This window comes from Rhineura floridana, chromosome 6 (genome assembly GCF_030035675.1).
Source record: "Rhineura floridana isolate rRhiFlo1 chromosome 6, rRhiFlo1.hap2, whole genome shotgun sequence".
Classification (NCBI taxonomy): domain Eukaryota; kingdom Metazoa; phylum Chordata; class Lepidosauria; order Squamata; family Rhineuridae; genus Rhineura; species Rhineura floridana.
In genome coordinates, this window is record NC_084485.1 from 75,994,636 (window position 1) to 76,019,230 (window position 24,595).

Consider the following 24,595-nt stretch of genomic DNA (forward strand, 5'->3'; position numbering starts at 1 on the left):
AGGCTGCCGTTTCTAGGTAGCCGATTGTCAAGCAATCTTCCTGTGAAAAAATACAGACTCTACGCAAGCAATTATTTTGATTCAGTCACTGAGTTCAGGAGGACTCAAATCAGGTTATATTCAGCCAATTTTGTGGGACTAGATAACAGATCAGATTGTTGTGAAGGACTCATACCAGAAGCAAAGCCTGCAGTAGAACTTTACAACATTTTACGGAAGAAAATGCAAACTTACAAGTCCTGGAATCCATCAAAGGAGAGAGCAGAAGTGAAGACATTGAGCAATCCAATGACCTGCAGAAGAGGTGGACTCAGAATTTAGGATTATTTATGAAGAACTCAGGCTGGAAGAGCAGTCCTACCCAGAGCTTGGAAGATTACTTTTTTAAAGGAATAAATTATAATTACTGTTACATGGCCCCAAAAAGGAATAAATTACCATTACAATTACAATTGTTCTGAAAGGAATTGATTACTTTACCATTACTCAAAAGTAATCACTACAATTACACTTAAGTTACTTTAAAAAAAACTAGAGTGCCTACAAGGTGCTGGCCTAACAACATTAAAAATAAACACACGCACACAGAGAGATAGTAGAATAATTCTTTTTATCCATAAGATAGCAGTGGTAGACTCTCTGCTGGTAAGGGAGGCAGGGAGGGAGGCAGAGGCCACCACTCAGATCTTTGCACGTCAAACCAAGTGCAACCCACACACACACTCAGCCACCAAGCATAATCTCTCTCACTTAACCACCTCCTGGACCCTGCTCTGTCATCAACAGGTTCGTGCAACCACTTCTGTGCTTGATCCTTGCCCTTCTTGACTAATAAAAGCTAGCAGGGATGGAACAGCCGGCTGGGCCAGGGAAGGGATTAATGCCTCTCTGCGAGAGCGGGTGGTCCCTGGCTGCCTGAAAGAGGCAGTTGTGAGACCACTCCTGAAGATGCCCTCCCTGGACCCAGAAAATCTTAATAACTATATGCCGGTAGCAAATATTTCATTCCTGGGCAAGGTCCTGGAACAAGTGGTGGCAGGCCAGCTCCACTCTTGGATGAGACCGATTATCAGGATCCATTTCAGTCAGGTTTCAGGCCTGGTTTTGGCACGGAAACAGCCTTGGTCGCCCTGTATGATGACCTTTGTCGGGAGAGAGACAGGGGGAGTGTGACTCTGTTGATTCCCCTTGATCTCTCAGCGGCTTTCGATACCATCGACCATAGTATCCTTCTGGGGAGACTAGCTGAGTTGGGAGTGGGAGGTACTGCATTGCGGTGGTTCCACTCCTACTTGGCAGGTCGCCTCCAGAAGGTGGTGCTTGGGGAACATTACTCGGCACTCTGGACTCTCCAGTATGGGGTTCCACAGGGGTCAGTCCTGTCCCCCATGCTGTTCAACATCTACATGAAACTGTTGGGTGTGGTCATCCAGAGTTTTGGAGTGCATTGCCATCAGTATGCTGATGATACGCAGCTCTATTTCTCCTTTTCATCTTCTTCAGGTGAGGCTGTCAATGTGCTGAACCAGTGCCTGGCTGCGACAATGGACTGGATGAGGGCTAATAAACTGAGGCTCAATCCAGACAAGACTGAGACGCTGCTAGTGGGTGGTTCTTCTGACCAGATGGTGGATGTCCAACCTGTCCTGGATGGGGTTGCCCTCCCCCTGAAAGAGCAGGTTCGTAGCTTGGGGGTTCTCCTAGAATCATCTCTGTCACTTGAGGCTCAGGTAGCCTCGGTGGCACGGAGTGCCTTCTACCAACTTCGGTTGGTGGCCCAACTACGTCCCTATCTGGACAGGGATAACCTGGCTTCAGTTGTCCATGCTCTGGTAACCTCCAAATTAGATTACTGCAATGCACTCTACATGGGGCTGCCTTTGAAGACAGTTCAGAAACTGCAGCTTGTGCAAAATGCAGCAGCCAGTTTGGTAACAGGGACCAGACGGTCTGAACATATAAAACCGATTCTGGCCCGCTTGCATTGGCTGCCTGTATGTTTCCGAGCTCGATTCAAGGTGCTGGTTTTAACCTATAAAGCCTTACACATCTTGGGACCACAATACCTGATGGAATGCCTCTCCCGATACAAACCCACCCGTACACTACGTTCAAGATCAAAGGCCCTCCTCTGGGTGCGTACTCCAAGGGAAACTCGGAGGGTGGCAACAAGGGAGTGGGCCTTCTCAGTGGTGGCCCCCAAATTATGGAATGATTTATTTGATGAGGTGCGCCTGGCGCCAACACTGTTATCTTTTCGGTGCCAGGGCAAGACTTTCCTCTTCTCCCAGGCATTTTAGCATGTGTTTTAAATTGTTTTTATATTGTTTTAAATTGTTTTTAAAATATGTGTTTTAAATTGTATATTTGTTTTAATGTTTTTGATTGCTGTAAACCACCCAGAGAGCTTCGGCTATGGGGCGGTATACAAGTGCAAGAAAGAAAGAAAGAAAGAAAGAAAGAAAGAAAGAAAGAAAGAAAGAAAGAAAGAAAGAAAGAAAGAAAGAAAGAAAGAAAGAAAGAAAGAAAGAAAGAAAGAAAGAAAGAAAGAAAGAAAGAAAGAAAGAAAGAAAGAAAGAAAGAAAGAAAGAAAGAAAGAAAGAAAGAAAGAAAGAAAGAAAGAAAGAAAGAAAGAAAGAAAGAAAGAAAGAAAGAAAGAAAGAAAGAAAGAAAGAAAGAAAGAAAGAAAGAAAGAAAGAAAGAAAGAAAGAAAGAAAGAAAGAAAGAAAGAAAGAAAGAAAGAAAGAAAGAAAGAAAGAAAGAAAGAAAGAAAGAAAGAAAGAAAGAAAGAAAGAAAGAAAGAAAGAAGGGTCACCCACCCAAGCAAACATTTTCCCCTGATATGCAAAAAAGTTAAAACACTACAAATGCAGCACAGTAGCCAGAGAGGGTGGCGGAGGCTGCTTTGCATGCCAAACGCAAACACAGTATTCACACACACACACATGTTGTCATCTTTCACCTCCACAGTTCTTTATCTCCATTCTGCTGCTGCCTCCTTCTCCTTTATCCATGTTTTTGCTCCTTTCTGCTCTGGCTCCTTTCTCCCTCCACTCCATTCTTTTCTACCACCATCCATTTTTTTAAATGATTATTTTCTCCACTCCACCTCCTCACCTCCTACCCACCCACAGAGCACGAGGGAAGTATGATGCTGCACAGAAGCCCAGTTTGAGGCACATGATTTTCATCCACAAATCAGAGGAGCGGAAGACTTCCCCTGCTTCCCCCCCCCACCAAAGTAATGTCCAAAAGCAATGCTGGAAACATTACAATTACTCCACAAAAGTAATACAATTACTCCTAGTTCTATTACAATCAAAACGTAAAGCAATTACCTGCTCGTTTCTCAAAAAAGTAATGAATTACAAGTCATTTGTTTTTTGTAACTAATTACTTCCAAGCTCTGGTCCTACCCTCCACCCCCCCATAAATACCAGAAGCCAAGCCATGGTTCAATGGCAGTTCAAGCAGTGAGGTGGGAGAGACCCACATTTTATTCTGTGTGCTGTATTCATGCAATTCCCAGGTCTAAGGACTAAATCCAGGAATCAGAGAATGTATCTTCTCAGATGCTAGTTCACTACTACTGCAAAACCTGCAAAAGGGACTGGAACATGCCCAACAGTAACAGCAAATTTTCCTGAAGCTGAGAAAAGAGGAGTTATTCACCTTATTAGAATATCACCAGCATAGCCTACTGCAGATGTTTACCACTTAGCAGAAGAGAGCATGAACTCTCATCCCTCACCAGAATACTGAATTCAGAAGTGAGGGGAATCTCCATCTCTGCACTGTGTGCAGCCTAGAAGTGGAACATTGCAATGTTCCTGTCCTTCTCATTTGGCATACCGGAGATCCCAGCACATAAGGCAGATTTGAAGGAGAGTGCATTTCATTGGGACGTGCCATGCTTCTCCCTTTTGCCCATTTTCTGTGCAGGGGGACTAACTACATAGGTCAAGTTGAAAAGAAGCAGGAGAAAAGCATTCAGAGGAGGAAATTTCTTAGATGCTGTCCACTGTCAGCTTTTTCTATTTTCTGCTCATCCTCTATGTTGTCTATAAGGACCAAGGCACATCAGATTATGAAACTGCTATCTGATAACATAGTAGAGACAATGATCTTTTTGAAGCCTATCCTTAGCCAAAAGAACACTTTCTTTTGATTTTTAAATCTGTGGGGGGCATGCTATTTCAGGCTAGTACATAAATTCAGCATGTAACAAGCAGTGTAGCGCCTTCCACAACACGTGACAGTGGTGAAGAGTGGAGCATGTGTAGCGATACTAGGTTTTAGAACTGGGATGATTGAAGCATGCCCCATTTTCATCCATAAAATGCTGGAGGGCATGAGAATCTCAAGTTTAAAGGATTTCAGGTAGAAGGGCTGGAAAAGATCTTTTCTAGATCTAGTCAAAGGCTAGGCTAGTTGGTCATCCCACTCTAGGATGCACAACTTAACGTGGTTAGGGGGTTTCAGAGTGTTGAAGAAGCTGAGAGCAATGCTGTCAGGAGTCTAGACTAAGAGGCTAGGTTCCTAGCAGGGGCACCCAAGGCGGAATGGTCAAAGCTGAGACACCAGAATAAGATGCATTCAGACTCAGAGGAAGGCAATGGTAAACCACCTCTGAATATCTCTTACCACGAAAACCCTATGAATGGAGTATCCAAAATGCAACACGAGATAGTGCTGGAAGATGAGACCCCCAGGTCAGAAGGCACTCAACAAGCTACTGGGGAAGAACAAAGGACAAGCACGAGTAGTGCTGTGACTAATGACGTAGCTGGGTCAAAGCCAAAAGGAAGCCCAGAGACTGATACACACAGATGTGAAAGGAGAGTCCAGAGTTGTACGACGCACAAAATAGAAACATGGAATGCAAGAAGCATGAACCAGGGAAAGTTAGAAATTGTCAAGCAAGAAATGGAACGTATCAACATTACAATACTTGGGGTGAGTGAATTAAAATGCACAGGAATGGGACATTTTAAATCAGGCAACTACAAAATATTTTATGCAGGAAATGAGAAATCAAGAAGAAATGGGGTTGCTTTAATAGTGAGAAGTGATGTAGCAAAAGCAATTAGAAGCTACAACACAAGGGCTGAGCAAGTGATATCAATGAGATTAAATGGGAAACCTATTAACATAACCATCATCCAAGTCTATGCTCCAACAGCAAATGCAGAAGAAGAGGAACTGGAGAGATTTTATGCAGAAGTGCAGGAAGAAATTGATCACAGACCAAAACAAGATGTTCTGATAATCATGGGGGACTGGAATGCAAAAGAAGGGAACAGAGAAGAACTAGGAATTGTGGGGAAATGGGGCTTAGGAGACAGAAATGGAGACTTTGGACACATCATGAGAAGACCTGATTCACTAGAAAAGACAATAATGCTGGGAAAAACAGAAGGGAGTAGAAAAAGAGGGCCAAACAAGAGATGGATTGATTCCATTAAGGAAGCCACAGACCTGAACTTACAAGATCTGAACAGGGTGGTTAACGACAGATGCTATCGGAGGTCACTGATTCATAGGGTCGCCATAAGTCGTAGTTGACTTGAATGCAGTATGAGAGTTCTTTATAATATCTGGACCAACACAGCAATCTGTCATTGAAGATTTAATGAGATTACTTAATACCTACTGGAACAGAGTCAAGCTACTGCAAGAGAGAAAATCTGGTGGGCATGTAAATTCTGACATTACGTACTTGGACAGATTTCATTTTGACTACCAAAACTTGGATGGCAATGGAAATTCTTGCCCTGAGGGTAGAGACACACTTACTGTTGGGCCAGTTCTAGTGCATCTCTACCTCTCTTTTTGTAAAACAGGGGCACATGACACCAGTCAAACCCCACCCCTTTTTATTCTTCAAACCTTGTCAGATCAGCTCCAGTGCATTTGTTTTTTAATTCAGCTTCAGGCAAGTTCCAATTGGTGGCTTGACCCCTTTGTCTTCCAGGCGTGGCCAATAGAAATGCTTTGTGGCAAGCTCCGACAGAGACAGTGACTGGCCCAAAGCTTTGCTGTGGGTGGTCCTGAAAGGTCTGAAGGCAAGCAGTGGAGAAGGGAGGTGTGGCCTGCAGAGGGCAGTGTCGCTTCAAAAAGCAGCCAGAAAAACCATTCTGGTTGCTTTTGAAACAACTAGTATGCCCCCAGCCTCAACTTATCTCCCATTCAGGTCCATACATGAAAGAAACTGACAAAGGGAATTAGTTACTCACATTCTCGTGCTGCATATGCTTCAGTAGTGTGAGCTCTCGATATGCTCGCTTGGCAAAGATCTCAGACTGGAATGGGCGGCAGAGTTTCTTGATAGCCACTTTCTCCCCAGTTTTCTTATCTATTGCTGAACTGTGACAAATAGAGAGGAAATCCAGGAACATATTAAATTGGAGTAATTTAATGTACAGTGAGAGTCTATGCACACTTACTTAGAAGCAGGTATGGACCAATTCTGTCACTTTCGGTTTCTCATTTTCTGAGTCTTCAGTTCAGTTCAGTTCTTCAGCTCTGCATAGGTTCTGCAGTTTTGTTTTTAAAAGTGCTCAGAAAAACCCATCAGCATTTTTGTGCACATTTCTTCTAATATGCACATTTTGGTATGCCATTTTCTTTATTATACACATTTTTGCAAAGCAATCTTTTCTAATATAATGTACTTTATAATGTTATTTTTATGCACAATTTCCCTGATATATGTATTTTTGTACACATTTTTTAAGTTGGAGAACTGCATTGCCAAATTCAGAGAAATGCAAATTTCAAAGGATAGAGGCATTTTGGTTGGTGTATCATTTCAGAAAGTGTGAATTAAGTAGGTTTGCAGTAAAATGCAAACCAAATCGATTTTCTCCCCAATCCCTATTTAGAAGTAAGTCCAACTGTGTTCAATGAGACTTTCTCCCTGGGAAGCGAGTTCCGGATCACAACCTGAGTCTCATTCTTGCTGTATTTGAATGCAGTTTCATGGAATGTACGTATATTTACATATTTATCCCCAGTAATTCTTTGCTGTCTTTCATACAAGCTTCTCTCCCAAGGTGGCTCACATGCATGAATAAAAACATAAAATTAAAGTCATATCTTTACAATTGCAAAACTAAACAGCAGTCTCAAACACTCTACATATGCCATGTCATGTATTAAAAAGAACACAATTTAAAACAGCCCAGCTTCTTAACTAAAAGCAGATTGTAACAAATATTTATATACATATGGATTTGTATAGATTGGTAGTTGTATGCATATGCACATAGTTACAGAAATGTAGAAGTGCTTCACACAGTACATGGTGGCAAATATGTTTACATGGGTAGGAAACATGCTCATTGGGCTATTCTGATTCCATGCTGGATGTATCTGCATAATGCATGCATCTACACACACACTACATTTTATATTTATATATGGTAGGTATGCAGATGATACCATACTACTAGCAGAAACAGGCAGTGATCTGAAACGAATGCTGATAAAAGTTAAGAGGAAAGCACAAAAGCAGGACTACAGCTGCTACAGAGCTTGGAAAAGTTACTTTTTTCAACTACAACTCCCATCAGCCCCAGCCAGCATGGCCACTGGATTGGGCTGATGGGTGTTGTAGTTCAAAAAAGTAACTTTTCCAAGCTCTGCGAGCTGAATGTCAAGAAGACTAAAGTAATGACAACAGAAGATTTATGTAACTTCAAAGATGATAATGAGGACATCGAACTTGTCAAGGATTATCAATACCTTGGCACAGTCATTAACCAAAATACAGACAATAGTCAAGAAATCAGAAGAAGGCTAGGACTGGGGAGGGCAGCTATGAGAGAACTAGAAAAGGTCCTCAAATGCAAAGATGCATCACTGAACACTAAAGTCAGGATCACTCAGACCATGGTATTCCCGATCTCTATGTATGGATGTGAAAGTTGGACAGTGAAAAAAGAGGATAAGAGAAAAATCAACTAATTTGAAATGTGGTGTTGGAGGAGAGCTTTGCGGATACCATGGACTGCGAAAAAAACAAATAACTGGGTGTTAGAACAAATTAAACCAGAACTATCACTAGAAGCTAAAATGATGAAACTGAGGTTATCATACTTCGGACACATCATGAGAAGACATGATTTACTAGAAAAGACAATAATGCTGGTAAAAACAGAAGGGAGTAGAAAAAGAGGAAGGCCAAACAAGAGATGGATTGATTCCATAAAGGAAGCCACAGATCTGAATTTACAAGCTCTGAACAGGGTGGTACATGACAGATGCTACTGGAGGTCGCTGAATTACAGGGTCGCCATGAGTCAAAATCGACTGAAAGGCATATAACAACAACAAGTTCCCATGAGAAAAGTTAAATAAGGCACTTGAACGCACATAACACACACACACGGTAGGGATGGGGAACTGGGTGCCCCCCAGATGTTGTTCGACTGCTCTCCCATCATCCTTGACCATTGGCATGCCGGCTAGGGCTATGGGAGCCCAATCTGGAGGGCCACAGATTTCCTCAATAGGCAAGATCTGTACAGTGATCATTTATGACTGTTACATAGATTTAGGATTTACTTGGCTTTTATCACATACTATGGAAGGAGAACATAGCCATTATGGCTAGCAGCCATTGATAGCCTTTTTCTCCATGAATTTGTCTAATCCTCTTTTAAATCAGTCCAAGTTGGTGGCCATCAGTGCCTCTTGTGGGAGCTAATTCCATAGTTTAACTATGCGCTGAGTAAAGAAGTACTTCCTTTTGTCTGTCCTGAATCTTCCAACATTCAGCTTCACTGGATGTCCATGAGTTTTAGTGTTATCACAGAGGGAGAAAAGCTTTTCTCTATCCACTTTCTCCATGCTATGCACAATTTTATACACTTCTATCATGCCACCTCTGACTCACCTATTCTCTAAACTAAAAAGCCTCAAATGCTGCAGCCTTTCCTCCTCGGGGAGTTGCTCCATCCCCCTGAAAATTTTGGTTGCCCTTTTCTGAACCTTTTCCAGCTCTACAATATCCTTTTTGAGGTGAGGTGACCAGAACTGTATACAAATGGGGCCGCACCATGCTTTTATATAACGGCATTATGAAATCAGCAGTTTTATTTTCAGTTTCTTTCCTATGATCCCTAGCATGGAATTTGCCTTTTTCATAGCTGCCGTACACTGGGTCGACATTGTCGTTTTGCTCTCCACTATGACCCCAAGGTTTCATTCCTGGTCAGTCATTGCCAGTTCACAGTCAGAGTCAGAAATTAAGATTTTTGGCTCCAATGTGAATAACTTTACACTTATTTTACATTGAATTGCATTTGCCATTTTACTGCCCATTCGTTCAGTTTGGATAGGTCCTTTTGGAGCTCTTCGAAAACCCATTTTGTTTAAACAGCCCTGAACAATTTAGTATCAGCAGCAAACTTGGCCTCCTCACTGCTCACCCCTAACTTTAGATCTTTTATGAACAAGTTAAAAAGCATGAGATCTACAGGCACTGCTTGATCCACCTTTTATCATTTTTCTCTCTATACCCATATGTGGTATATCTCTCTTTGTGTATGTATATACGTCAGCTGAGGATAACATTTCATGCATCTGATGAACTGGGCTCTAGGCCTCAAAAACATATTCCACAATAAATCTACTAGTCTGCAAGGTGCCGTGGAACACTTTTGTTATTTTCAACACAACAGAGTAACACAGCTATACCTCTTGAAGTTGATATATCTTATGTGTGCATCCTGTGCAGAATTTTATTGAAGTTTTCCTCTGCTCTGATTTTTATGTTGTTTTGATTGCTATTTTGTATTTTTTTCCTTTCCTTTTCTTTATTTTGCTAGTGTTGTTAGCTGCCTTGGGCACCTTTCAATGGAGAAGGTAGGCTATGTGAGTTTAAGTTGTTTTTAATTATGTATTTTAAACTGTTGCAACCTGCCTTGGGACCTCAGAGTGAAGGGCGGGTAATAATAATAATAATAATATGATGATGATGATGAATTTAAGCAACTTTTTTAAAGGAAGGAATATGGAAACAAGAAATACACCAGCTCTTCTATGTCAACTAATACAGCCAGCCAATGACCCAGTCATGCGCCATCCATGCAGTAAGTTCATTCTGCATTAAAAAAACTATTACTAAAGAAGCCTGGTGTAATACTTTTCCAACCTTGCAGGTAAGTGTTGGAGTAAAGCCAGTGGCTGAGGCTGCATTCTAGAGCCACTTCCCTGTGAGTAAGCCTCACTAAGCTCAATAGGACTTCCTTATGAGTAGATATCAGATGGCATTGTGAATACCAAGGAAACATTTTTGGGTAGCTTTTGATCTACTGGATGCCTCCACTAAGAGGAGAGGATGAGAGGTGATTTTTCTGTTTTTGCAGGTTTCCCCCTTCTACTCCAGAGAGTAGGGGACCCTCTAGAATAAAGGGGCTATAGGAGAGAGAAGCTAGCAAAAAAAACCTACCACCACCTCTTCTGTTAGTAGAGGTATCCAGTGAATCAAAAGCCCTTCTGTAACCGCAAAGGCACAAATTGGATCCCACCTTTTGCTCATAATGCTTAATTGCTCAAAGAAGTGGTGCTGGAGCTGAAGCCTGTCTGGTCAAAACGTCCTTCCGCATAATTCCAAATGTGTGTGGGTTAGATGTGCTTCACCAGTGGTGCTATGGAAAAGCAATCTGAACAAACTCTCTGTTGTTTCATTCAGTTTGAAGAGCTGAGCTCTGGCACTGGCAATACTACTTGAATCATTGATTTATTTATTATTTATTATTTATTTAATTTCATTTATAAACCGCCCATAGCCAATGGCTCCCTGGGCGGTGTACAACATACAATAATACAATAAATGAACAAAATCACAGATAAAAATACAAATTCATAATAACACTAAATGATATTAGCATAGCTAAAACATTAAAACAGTAAAATACATAGAAATATATTAAAATGCCTGGGAGAATAGGAAGGTTTTAGCCTGGCGCCGAAAGGATTTCCTACTCAGCAATCAAAATATCTAAGACTTTGAATTCACAAAGGTTCTAATAGCAATCCCTTTTATTTCTAATAAACCCAGATGTTTGCCTATAAGCAAGCTGAGTTGATACAAAAATTGCTTTCTTGTGTACGCAGCCATAGGAATCTCCCTATAGGATCGTCCTGTGGCTGCAGAGCAAGTCAAGTCATGATGAACTAGATTGCCATGTGGCAATTGCTATTGTTATGCAAAAACCATAGACGCAGCAATCCACCCTTAGTGACAGCCCACTTATATACTAGCATAGCAGGATACAAAAACAAACAAACTCATTCCACCTGATTAGTATATTCCATGCAATAAAAGGATGTCTTCAGTTGCTCTGGCCTTTACAGACTTTGCTGGGCTCTAAGAGTCACAGCAGCAGCTAAGACATCTGTTGTCGTGAGCCCTGCTGGAGGTGGGTGGACTGACAAGAGCGAAGGGGAGAAAGAGGAGGACTTAGAGTGGGATGGTCAAGCCAGTGAGGGGCCGAGCAGGGAGTTGGACTCAGAAAGCACCTCAGCGCTGGACTTTGACACCTCAGCCCTATCATCTCCGGATACCCATGTGGAGAACCAACCTGACCAGCCAGTTGTTTCCCAGCCTGATGCTTCCCCTCTCCCTGCACCAGTGTCTCCCACAGGCAGCCCTCCTCCCTCTGAGGGGAAAGATGGGACAGTGATGGAGGCTTCACCTTCACCTCGCACTAGGAGGGAAATGTGGCAGGGAATTCAACAGGCACAGTTCAGGCGGAGTCTTTGCCTGCGCATGCACTCCCAACAATGAGAGCACACGCAAGTACGGTGCCCGCCCAGCCTTACTTAAGCCAGGGGGGGAGTAGTTGCTGAGTCAATTTTTAGTGCAGTAAAGTTGTGCCTAGTTAGACCTAGAGAGATGTTGAGTTCTAAGCAGTAGGCAGATTCATGAAGCACACTGAACTGAAACGTTCTCTTACTTCAATAAAAGAAAAAACTATAGCCATGTCTGAGTTCTTCAAGTTTGGACAGGTCATCTGTACCCTTCAAGAGGCTGCTCTAATATTTTAAACATATTTCACATTGGCCCCAAATCCATTACCCTCTTAAAACCCGCTTCCGCCCCCCTCCCAGTTTAGTAAGATGGTGACAGTATAAATATAAACCTTCAATACAAGAAACAAACATTTGTGTGGCTATCTTTCAAAATCATAGAACCAAGATGACTAACCTTTTTTGTATAAACCAAGAGCTTCATTCGCTGTTGGCCAGCCCTCAGAGGCCACATGCAAGCAGTGGACATGACCAAAGCAAAACGTGGTATGGCCAAAGCAGGTAGGATTGCCAGGTCAGAAACATTCCAAACCCTAAGATTTCAGGGGCAGACCCTAGTGATGTCATGGGGTGGGCCCTAGTGATGTCATTATGCATGATACATTAAGCATCAACCACGGTTGCTTGGAGTATGCCACTCAAACAAAAAAAAATATCTGACTGGAAATTAAGACAGTAATCTAAGCTAAATGAGGGTGTCCCCAGGTCCAGCTGAAGTGATGGGATCATTTCTTCTCACCTGCTTAGGGAGCCTAGGTAGGGAACATTTAGCCTACTTGCTTCTGCCAAGAAGGGTTTAAGTGCCCTCAGGCCAAGCCAGTCACAAAAGGCCATTGTAGGAAAAAGAGGGCCTAGTGTTGTGGAGAATGTTAGATGGGAACACTCAAGAATAAAAATGTATGCCCCTGAGGGCTGCAATTCTAAGCACACTTACTAAGAGACTAAGCCCCATAGAACTCAACAGGACTTACTTCTGAGTAAATATGGTTAGGATTGTGCTGGTGGTAAGGCTTGACTAGGGATCCTCTGCAAAGATATCCATATCAAAGCAGGGTTGGCAGCCCCCTGCCTGGAATGCCTTACCTACCTTTTAACATAGCTGTGTTACAGACTTGACCCTTCACTGCAGAGAGAAATGAGAAATAAGAGTTAAGAAGATTCTCTAGCCTTTTCTGCCTACCCTGCAGGCTGCTATAAACTCACTTTGACAACCAATCCAATTTGAGTAATAATTAACAGAAAGAAAACACACATGGTTTGGTTTACCTTCAAGGGCAGTAGATTGGAAACAGCAATTGAAGCCACACTTCCCAGTATGTGAATTCTCTTTTACCACTATTGGGCAACAAACAAACTGTCATGCAACCAACAAAGTACATCATTAGTGGGTTTAAGGAGGTTGACCTGAGCACATGGAACCACTGTGGTTGCTTCTATGGATATAAAGGAGTGAAGTCAGAGGGAAATGAAATGCAAATAGAAAAAGACAGTGATGATTTCCTAAATGCAATACCATACCAACCACAACAAGATTCCTATGATTAAGGCAGAAAACTCAGCATCCCACAGCCAGTCAGGCTTCCTAACGAAAACTAAAAAAATCCTGTCACAGAAATCCCCATACAGCACAACCTCATCCAGGGGCTGAACTTAGTGCAGAATGCTATGGCACGATTGCTAACATGAGTGAGACCCTATCAGCACAGAATACCTCTCCTCTGAAATCTGCATCAGTTGCCAATTTGCTGCTAGGCCAAGTTCAAGGTGTGCTTTCCATGTTACGGATGCCACATAATACTTGTTCTGCTCTTGTAAGAAATTGATCCTTTAGTGTAGCAGCATCTATCCTTTGGAACTCCCTGCCTATTGACACAAGGCAGGCGGTGCCTTCATTGTACTCTTTTTGGCACCTGCTAAAAAAATTTTTGTGTTAGGCAAGCCTACCCAGGCATGTACAAGGTTTTATGTTTTTTAGCTCTTTTTAATTCATTGTTGGTTTTATTATTTTGAATGTTTTTAAATACCTGTCTAACTCTTTTTGCCAATTATTTTATTTTTTTAATTCCTTCTGTAAACCGCTTTGAAGTTTTTTACAATAAAGCAGTATATAAATGTTGTCAATAAAATAAGTAAATAAATTTTGGAGATACTGCGGCCCTTGGGTCTCTTTCCTCTTCTAGCATCAAAGGAATCTGCCTTATACCGACACAGGCCATTTGATACCATCTGGCTCAATACTGATGACATGCACTAGCATTGACTCTCCACGATTCCAGGCAATAGTCTTTTCCAGAAATTGGATTTTGGACCTTTGCATGCAACACATGTGCCCTACTACTGAGCTACAGCCCTTCTCCAGTTTAAAAAAGTATCTTTTAAAATTGTTCTTTTCAATTCACTAATGAATGCACAGCACACCTAGGGGCAGATCCATACCATTCATTTAAAGCACATTCAACACACATTTGAAGCACATGAATCCCACCACAGAATCATGGGAACAGTAGTTTGTTAAGGGTGGTGGGAACCATAACTGTGAGGGGGAAATTACACTTCCCACGATTCTTTGGGGGAAGTCATACGCTTTAAATGCAACTTGGATGTGCTTTAAATTCATTGTGTGGATCTACTTAATAAACTTTACCTGCATGTAAATCATTTTAATTCATTTTTTAAAATGGAAATCAGTTACAAAGTTTATTGGGTGACCATGAGCTACTAACCATCTCTCAGACTAATCTGCCCCTCAGAGTGAAAACAACAGAGGGGGACCATGGCCACCCCAAGAAAGAAGGGTACACTTAAAATGTAAACGAGATAATACTGTACAACTACAGTGTTGAATCAGATATTTATCAGGACACAGGATGAAGAAATATTTATATAAGCGTGACTGTGAAAGATGTTTATTATTTACACAACCTGTAAATATATTTATAGTTCAATCCTATGCATGTTTACTCAGGAGCAAGTCCCAATGTATTCAGTGGGGCTTACTCAAACAAGGAAGCATGCACAGGACTGCAACCTCAAGTGATAAGGAACTTCACTCACCCAAAGTTCAGAATCACGCCACTTTAAACTGTTTTGCAATTGTTTATACTTGTTTTATGATTACTGGATTTTAAATGGATTTCTTGTGAGATGTCTGTTTCCAACCCTACCTCACAGCGTATATTGCATGTATACACACACTGAAGATGTAAAAATACATACACCCCGTATAATAGTTTATTGTCAAAATCAGTTCCTCATCACAGAATATTTTTTCAAAAAAATAAAATCAGTATTAGTTTCCTACAAAATAAAAACAGTGATGCCGAGGTAAGCCCTGCCTAGTTGCTTTAAAAAAATAGGATTGAAGGGGGAGAGAAAGATTTACAACACAAATGTAATCCTTTGCCATGTTCACTCAGACAGCCAGTGCGGCACAGTGGTTAGAGTGTTGGACTACAACCTGGGAGACCAGGGTTCGAATCCCCACACAGCCATGAAGCTCACTGGGTGACCTTGGGCCAGTCACTGCCTCTCAGCCTCAGAGGAAGGCAATGGTAAACCACCTCTGAATACCGCTTACCATGAAAACCCTATTCATAGGGTCGCCATAAATCAGGATCAACTTGAAGGCAGTCCATTTTTTTCCATGTGGGATTAACATTGCAGCTTTATTCCCAGAAAAGTGAATATAGGATTAAAACTTCATATTGGGAAGGTTTTCAAACAGGCTATGAATTAGACAAATAAACTGCCCTCTTCAACGTCCCAGGAAAATCTGAACAATTTGCATGTACATTTCTTTTAAATTTCTGTTCAAAATTATTTGAAAGAGAAAATGTAGATTTTTGCAAGAAATTTAAAAACCCCGGATGTACACTTTTATTATAATCATAACTGAAATTGTTTACAGTAAGCAATTGCCTACCAAGATCCTGCTGTGATTTCCCCTCCCCTTTCTCTCCTGACAGAGAGAAAGGGACTTTTGCTACTGCTGAAAGCTATGAACCAGGAAAAGACAAAAGTTTTCTGGTCTTGCAGTGGGTTCTAGCTATTGCCTGGCGGTCAACAAATCCCTTGTCAATAACAACCCTGGCTTCACTTATTTTCTACAAACCTGAAAGGGTGGAGTTAGAGTAGCGAGCTACAAGCTTATTTAACAGAAGTTGTGGGGAGTGGGAAGACTGACGTTTTGCTGTATATCTCTTGAACCAGACCACTCAGGAACGTAATCTTTTTAAAAATGAAAGCTGAGAGTCCAGAGATTAGGATGACTCACCCGGAGACCCAGAGAGGATCCCAAAAATCTGGAGTCTCCAGGTGAAAACCAGAGACCTGGCAACCCTAAAAGCAGACATGGCCACCCACATTCACTCTCCCATGCAAACACTGTCCCAGCACACTCACACACACACAGACCACACATACAGGAAGCACCCAGAAAGGTGGAAGTGGCACTAGAAATGGCTTTGCTGCAGCCAACATGGCAAACACACACACACACTAATCCCCAAACATTGATCCTTGGATTGGGAGAAAGACCTCTATGTGGCTGAAGAGCCCAATGCAGTTTGTGGCCTTTTTCATATGCCACTGCCAGTAATTCCTTGCGGGGTCTTGGGAGGGCACAGAAATTCACTTGTGGGCCTGATCAAGCCCCCCCAAAGCTAGGGCTTCACCACCATTACTCTAGAGAAACAACCAACCATTGCTTGGGGGCACAATCCTGCCATATTGCAAATCTTTGTAACCTTTTCAGGCAGGCCATTTCTGTGACTCAAGACTAGCTTGAAAAGTCAAATGCCTTTCATTAATCTATCACCTGACTTATACATTCAAAACAAAAGACTTCAGTCAAAAGCTTATTCCAATCCTGATGTCCTTACCATCTTGGATCCTGTGGACTTATCTATAAGGAAAGGTGACTCTGTAGTAGAGTCCCTAGAGGGTCTAGGAAAATCACTACCTCGAGATGGTCAGCAAACTGAGGGTAGGGTTTCAGATCCTATGGATGAGGAACAATCGCTGCTGTTTTCCTTTGGCTCTTTGCCTTTTAGCCAGCGGAAAGAAATTTTAACGAGACTTGATATTCTTACTGCTCGATTGGTTGATATTCACATGCAGGAATTTATGAAGTCATCTACTGCAACAGATGGAATAGGAGCTGACAAGTTTGAACAAAAGAATCAAAGGAGAGCTAGTCTTGACACTGGCGAAGAGTTATCACTATTACTATCACAAGCATCACAACAACAACTGTGAACCCCACTTAGGAACTTCACAGTAAATAATGTTAAGAATAAAGATTCTTTTGAGCATGTTCATCTACTAGTGGACCAATTGTCAGAGGGGGCCTCCGTTTTCGATTCTGATCAGCAATTGAGCAATCTCCATCAACCTGTCCAAGACGGCCCCAGTACCCCACTCCAACAATCCGCGACAAGGACAACTGAGAAACTCTCCCAATGTGAACTTTATTATGACTATTCCAACTCAGTCGCACTTCCTTTTGACTGGTTGGCAGCACGGTATCTGGAACCAAACGAGATTGGCTCGCCAACGAGCTGGGTACCAACTTCAACTTCTTTACACCAACCATTTCTCAAAAAGTAATTGCTGAGAATTGTTGTGTTGTATCTTCAACTCTAATAGATGAAATTCAAGAGCGCGATTGACAGAGTGGTCTCTTTTCTTCCCCCCTTTTAAAAATTCTTTCATGGAACATTGCGGGGTGGAAATCTAAATCTAGAGATCCGAGTCTACTGGCCTATTTAAATAAGTTTGATGTAATTCTGTTTCAGGAAACCTGGTGTGAGGATCAGATAGGTATTGATGGTTTTGCTACAATTAGTACCCCAGCCCTACCCAAGGTTAGAAAAGGGAGGGCTAGGCAAGGCCTGAGTATTTCGGTTTCGTCAAGATTGGATGTCAAGCTCACCGAACTTACTAATTTGGAGACGGGAGAAAATGGTTTTATGGCATCTATGTTATATTTAGAATTTAGATCTCTACAAATGACAATATTATTATTCAATGTATATTTCATTCCCTCTTTGAATAGGGAGGACATTTTGTCAAGCTGGATAATTCTTTAATCTTTATATGTCTACTGGACGTCCTTCTATCCACAAGCCTTCTTAATTCTTGCCGGGGATTTCAATGCAAGAACTGGTTCATTTGCAGTCGACGTTCCACAATCTGGTTTACTTACGAATGTGGATAGGAAGCATTTGAGATGTAAGGCTCGTCATTCGAAAGATACTGTCCTGAATTTAGCAGGAATTGCCCTCCTTCAATTTGTTTTTAAGCACAACTACATATTTTAAACGGTTCTCATGGGGATGATTGGGGAGAATTTACTTTTCATTCCCCCCATGGGTCCAGTGCTGTGGACTATATAATAATCCCTGATATGAAGGAATATTTAGGACATTATTTTAGAGTTGCAGACCGTACTGATAGCGATCATTTGCCCCTAGAATACTTCCTTACTATTAGAGGGAAATTTTATTTAACAATTCAGCCTGAGCCATACTTAAACTCATCAACACTAAACACCTATAAGAGAGTTAAATGGTCTCCTCAATTATCTCAAAATTTTTCACAACTAGTAAAATCTCCTCAACTACTGTATTTGACATCTCAATTGGCCATGATTGGATCTATATCAGAGGGCTTAGTTATTTACGAGCAAGTAGCAGAACTGCTCATTTCTGAGTTATATGAAGCTGGTACATCTAGATCTCCTCATTTAAGAGCCCCAGGAAACCGATGGTTTGATGGGGACTGTAGAAATCTAAAGAAGATGCTTTTGTCAGTTTATCGCCAATATAGGAGAAATAACGAACGCCTCCTCCCAAGTATATATTATAAGCTACGTAGGGAATACAAAAAACTCATAGTCAAAAAGAAGCAGGAGGCAATAAGGGAATCTTGGCGCATGCTTGAAGTTGCGGTTGCTACTCGCAACTCACAGACATTCTGGCAGATTGTATCAGGTGCTCTTTCAAAACAAAATGACACGACTGTTTTATTACTGCAGCCACCTGGGAACAGCATTTTTGCGCGGTATTTAATAGTAAGGAAGATGTACATACTTTATATTCACTACCGGATCTTGTAGATATCCCTGAGTGGGACCCAGTGGGACCAGATACGATTGCTGAATTAATTGCACAGCTAAAAAATGGTAAAGCAGCTGGTCCCGATAGCATCACCCCTGAATTACTCAAAAGTGGTATTTCTTGGTGGGCACCCATGCTTGCCTCTCTTTTTACATTAATCAACAGTTCTGGTAGAATTCCAATTTCCTGGCTTAAGGCGTTTGTAATTCCGATTTATAAGAAAGGCCCCAGGAATGACCCAAACAACTATCGCCCTATTAGCCTGTTGTCTGTAGTGGGAAAGTTTTATGCTAGCTTTTTGAGCAAAATCTTGAATCTATGGGTCAACTCAAAAAACATCCTGAACCAAGCCCAGGTTGGTTTTATGCCAGGCCATTCTGCTTTAGATCATTGCCTCTTACTGTCTCAGCTAGTTCATAGATACATCAAGCCAACCCGAGGTAAATTATTTGTTGCCTTCATAGACCTAAAAGCTGCATTTGATTCCATCTCACGTGAACGATTGTGGAATAAGTTAGAATCTCTCCACATTGATAAGAGATTACTTCGGCTGATAGCAGCATTATACCATAACACCTCGGTTCAGGTTCACTGTAATCATCTAGGTCATCTTTCTCGTGAAATATCCTCCACACAGGGAGTGAGACAAGGATGTGTCCTTGCCCCGATGGTGTTTAATCTTTATTTGGCGGACCTCCCCTCCATTCTGGCTGATATTCAATCTCATGCCCCCAAAGTAGGAGCAGATAAGGTGCCTATCTTATTATATGCAGACGATACGGTGCTACTATCCCAAACCCGGCTAGGACTCAATAGACTGCTATCACGTTTTACGTCTTATTGTGAAGATAATTCTTTAATGATAAATTACGTAAAGACCAAGGTCATGATTTTCTCAAGGAGAAAAGTCAGATATTCCTGGCAGATGGGCTCTAATAAAATCGAACAGGTTAACTCTTATAAATATTTAGGGCTCTGGTTCCAAGAAACGGGTTTATGGAGCTCACATATAGTTCATTTAAAAGCGAAGGCAAATAAAAACACAGGTGCAATTACACGATTCTATTTTACTAGTGGTGGTAACTATATTCCAGCAGCTATAAGTCTTATTAGACATAAAATTATTCCAATGTTGATTTATGGAGCCCCTATTTGGTCTCCATACTACAAAGGAAGTTTGGATGGTATTGCCCATTCTGCTTTGAGATCTTTATTTGGGGTTCCAAGATGTGTATCTGCTGTTTCTTTATTGTTAGAAGCCGGGATGAATTCCCTGACCTGTTTAATATGGATTCATACTTTTTATTTTTGGATTTGTTGTTTTAAGATATTAACCCCCGACTCTTATGTGGTGCGTCTTTTAAATGATTCTCTTTTTAACGTGTCATGGACAAAGAAGGTAATGGAGAAGCTCACATCGGTGGGTCTCTCCCCCTTTGAACTTCTAGAGATGGATTACAATAATGCTAGGATGTTGGTAAAACGTAGATTAACTGATATAGATAACCAGACACTAATGAGCTTGGCTATCGGCCCTTGCTCAGCGAGGGCCTTGGGTTTAAACATTCTCCCAAGTTCTGAAGGGATGAAATATTTATACTGGCTGACTGTCCCAAAATATAGACGTGCATTCACGTTAGCTCGTTTTAATGTTCTGCCTCCCAAACTCCTACAGGGTAGGTTTAAAAAAATACCAACAATCTTTAGATACCGCCCTTGCAAAAACTCAGAAATTGAGACCGTCTCTCATGTCCTGTTTTATTGCAAATTTTATGACCAGATCAGGAAAGATCTCCTGTCTCCAATTTTACTAAAATACCCAGGCCGAACTAATTATATATTATTAACGACTAGCCTACAAGGTCAGGATGTAATAATTACTTTAACTGTGGCCAAATTTATAAATCAGGCCATACAGATTAGGAAGGATTTTTGTGGATCCTAATTCTGATGGACATAAATCGAATTTTTACTGCACGGTTTTATTGTGTTAAATCTACCTTTTTATATCAATGTGTATTACTGCTGTGACTTCCTGAGGTATATGGATGATGCGATAAATTAATACATATATAAATTACCATTTAAGGGGATAATTTGTTGAATTTGACCACGGAGGTACCATTTGCCCGTGCATTGTTCTTAGTATATGTATTGTTTGATATAACCCATTTTAAAGTAGATGTATGTTTTGTATTTAGTTTTGCTTTGCAATGGTCTGTTGACTAAGCAATAAAGATTATTTGATTTGATTTGACTAGCTTGAAAAGGCATTATGTATCCATGAAATATTTTATACAAATGGCAAACTCATTCTTCCAGTGTGGATTCTGACACAGCCAAAATAGCAATCCCCACTCACAAGATAAAAGCACCACCAGGCTTGGGGGGACCCTAAGGTTTAAGTACAAAAAAAAATCTTTAGAAGTTGAGTTTAAGTTGAGAGCTATCCCAGTCTGAGTCTGTGTCAGAATTGCAAATTTTATGACCAGATCAGGAAAGATCTCCTGTCTCCAATTTTACTAAAATACCCAGGCCGAACTAATTATATATTATTAACGACTAGCCTACAAGGTCAGGATGTAATAATTACTTTAACTGTGGCCAAATTTATAAATCAGGCCATACAGATTAGGAAGGATTTTTGTGGATCCTAATTCTGATGGACATAAATCGAATTTTTACTGCACGGTTTTATTGTGTTAAATCTACCTTTTTATATCAATGTGTATTACTGCTGTGACTTCCTGAGGTATATGGATGATGCGATAAATTAATACATATATAAATTACCATTTAAGGGGATAATTTGTTGAATTTGACCACGGAGGTACCATTTGCCCGTGCATTGTTCTTAGTATATGTATTGTTTGATATAACCCATTTTAAAGTAGATGTATGTTTTGTATTTAGTTTTGCTTTGCAATGGTCTGTTGACTAAGCAATAAAGATTATTTGATTTGATTTGACTAGCTTGAAAAGGCATTATGTATCCATGAAATATTTTATACAAATGGCAAACTCATTCTTCCAGTGTGGATTCTGACACAGCCAAAATAGCAATCCCCACTCACAAGATAAAAGCACCACCAGGCTTGGGGGGACCCTAAGGTTTAAGTACAAAAAAAAATCTTTAGAAGTTGAGTTTAAGTTGAGAGCTATCCCAGTCTGAGTCTGTGTCAGAATTGCTTAATATGTTTTTAATAATGTTTTTAACCCTTTTTTTAAGTTTTAAAAATGTTTTTAACACTGTTTTGTCTTAATGTATTTTAAGATTTGTTTTTATGATGTTTTAAAGTGTTTTTAGTGCCTTGTTTGCCGCCCTGGGCTCCTGCTGGGAGGAAGGGCGGGATACAAATAAAATAAATAAATAATAATAATAGGAAAAAAACTAGAGGAAGTAGGAGGAAAACCCACAAAACAGCCCAATGAGGACATGCTCAGTGAGCAAGGAATACTCACTGATTGGAGGGTGGGGTTGGCAATGGGAAACCAAGGAGGCAATGGAATTGAGCATCCTGAAAGAAGGCATGGCTGGCTGGCTGGCATCCTGAGCAACAACATTCCCTACTACAATATTTGTTGCAGATTACTCTTGTATGGACCAATTGTGATCTCTCTTTATAGGAGTATAAATCTGCAGTACCTGAAATCAGTGAACATACTGAAGTTTCATGCAATCAGAGTGTGTCAAATTAAATACTGTACACTCATGTCTCAGAGTCATTTAGGTACACTTGCCGTGAAGCCACAGCCAAATTTGACTCCCTAACCTGCCTTATATATATTTCCAAACATGTTTATTTTAGTCACCTTCTATATTTTATATACTTCAACCACTTTGCACATCCCCCTTTTGAAAATGTAACTTGGAAAGAGGCTGATTTTATGCAGATCTTTATTGACTGTATTTATTGTTATGTCTTGCTCAAGGTTGTGAGGATAAATCATAATGAAATGGCAGCTTTCTGACTGTGAGGCATGGTTTTTAAACTAGGCCCCCTTGGGCGGGCCAGCCCAACCATTTGACATGTGAGGCAGTTGCCTCGACTGACAAATGCTGAAGGGCAGCAGCAGCAACAACAACAACAAAGCAAAAACCCATAGGATATCTATATATACAGGGGTCTTGGGGGGGTCGTAGTCCCCTTATTTTGGGGGGAGCAGTGTCCCAGTCTGTTCCCTGTGTATGAACCAATAAGCATGAAAGGGAAGCATGTTAGTCACGGATAAAAGTCTTTGTCCTTTTATGTTGATTGGAGCCAATCAGAAGTGAGTCAGCCATTGAGAAGACTCTTCTCAGTAGCTAACATACAAACTTCAGTTTGATACTGATTTGGTTTCTAGGGACATCTGTTGTAGTGGACTGTAGACTCAGAGAACAAGGGAGATGAGGGAAAGTGGGAAAGGAGTGTGGCTGTGAGGGTCCATGGTGTAGCTATCATGAAGGGACCCTGCACTTCTGAATTTGCCACTACACTACTATACACACATACACACACCCAGTGTCTAAGAACAGTGGTTCCCAAACTTTCCCCATAGATCGCTTGAAAATTGCCAGTGGTCTTGGCGGATCTTTTAATGATTTTTCTGCCCATGTTAGCAATTGTAATGTACTGTGCTAAATGCTCTATGGTTTTTAATTGTATTTTTATTGCTTCTTTTATATATGATATTGTATTTTATTGTATTACAATTTACATACCATAGAATTCAAACTGTAATACCATCAAATACAAGAAATAAAAGATGCTATAAAAATACAATCAAAGATAATATTAATATTTAATGCAAACATGCTATGAACCACTTAAATGAAGCTCACAAACCACTAGAACCAATATTCAGCTCTGGCACTATCTCAGGTCTTTGGACTGGGGATGGCTTATCTTTGGTCATATGAGAAGTGGAGGGAGATGGCATAGTAATGTAGATCAGCCTTTGCCAACCTGCTGCCCTCTAGGTGTTCAGGACTACAGCTCCCATCATCCCCAACCAGGACACATACTGATGAGAGTTGTAGTTCAAAACATTTGGAGGACAGCAGGTTGGCAAAAGCTAGTGTAGATTATGTTTGGTCTACCTACTGATCTGAAAGAAAAATATTCCTTTCATGCCAATTCTGTGCGTGTTCAAGGGTACTATGCATGTTCACTTGTAGCAGCGAGGGTGGGTGGGTGAATGAGCTCCATCTGCTGTTCCACCTTAGGCAGTAAAATGTCTGTGGCCCAGCCCTGGCCATTGGATACACATCCCGATTGGCAAAGATGCTGGAGGGCACCCTAAAGTCCTGTCACTACCGGGAATATCTGGGTTGTCTTCCTCCTGTCTGGAAACAAACAGCTCTTGTGATTTGCTCTGGCACTTTATAAACGTAGGCACTGAACAGCTGAAATCTGACGCAAGGGGCCTTGCAGGAAATGAACCAATGGAAAATTAAGGAGGCTTCCACACATGTATAGCTCATTACAGCTGCTCAGTTGACACTTAGATTGACGCAGGCTATGGCCGGAAGGAAAAACACCTTTACCAAATCTCTCCATAATGGAGGAGTGAAGGCCTCCCCTTAACTCCTCCCAAGAATCCCCGGATCCCAGTGGCCTGTACCCTAGTTTTCCTCCCCTCCCCAATTTGCCAAAGCCCTGGGATCAATAAAG

General features: G+C 41.2%; 1 protein-coding gene across 3 annotated transcripts in view; it reads right to left on the reverse strand.

Annotated features, from left to right (window-relative positions):
- Positions 1–24,595, reverse strand: part of MAPK13 (mitogen-activated protein kinase 13) — a 41,639-nt gene that overhangs the window by 16,668 nt on the left and 376 nt on the right. For all 3 annotated transcript variants that reach the window (XM_061632482.1, XM_061632481.1, XM_061632480.1), the window contains 2 exons: positions 6,237–6,366; positions 235–293 (listed from right to left, as the gene is read on the reverse strand). In XM_061632482.1, coding sequence (XP_061488466.1) covers positions 235–293; positions 6,237–6,366 — 189 coding nt within the window. The remainder of the gene's footprint in view (positions 1–234; positions 294–6,236; positions 6,367–24,595) is intronic.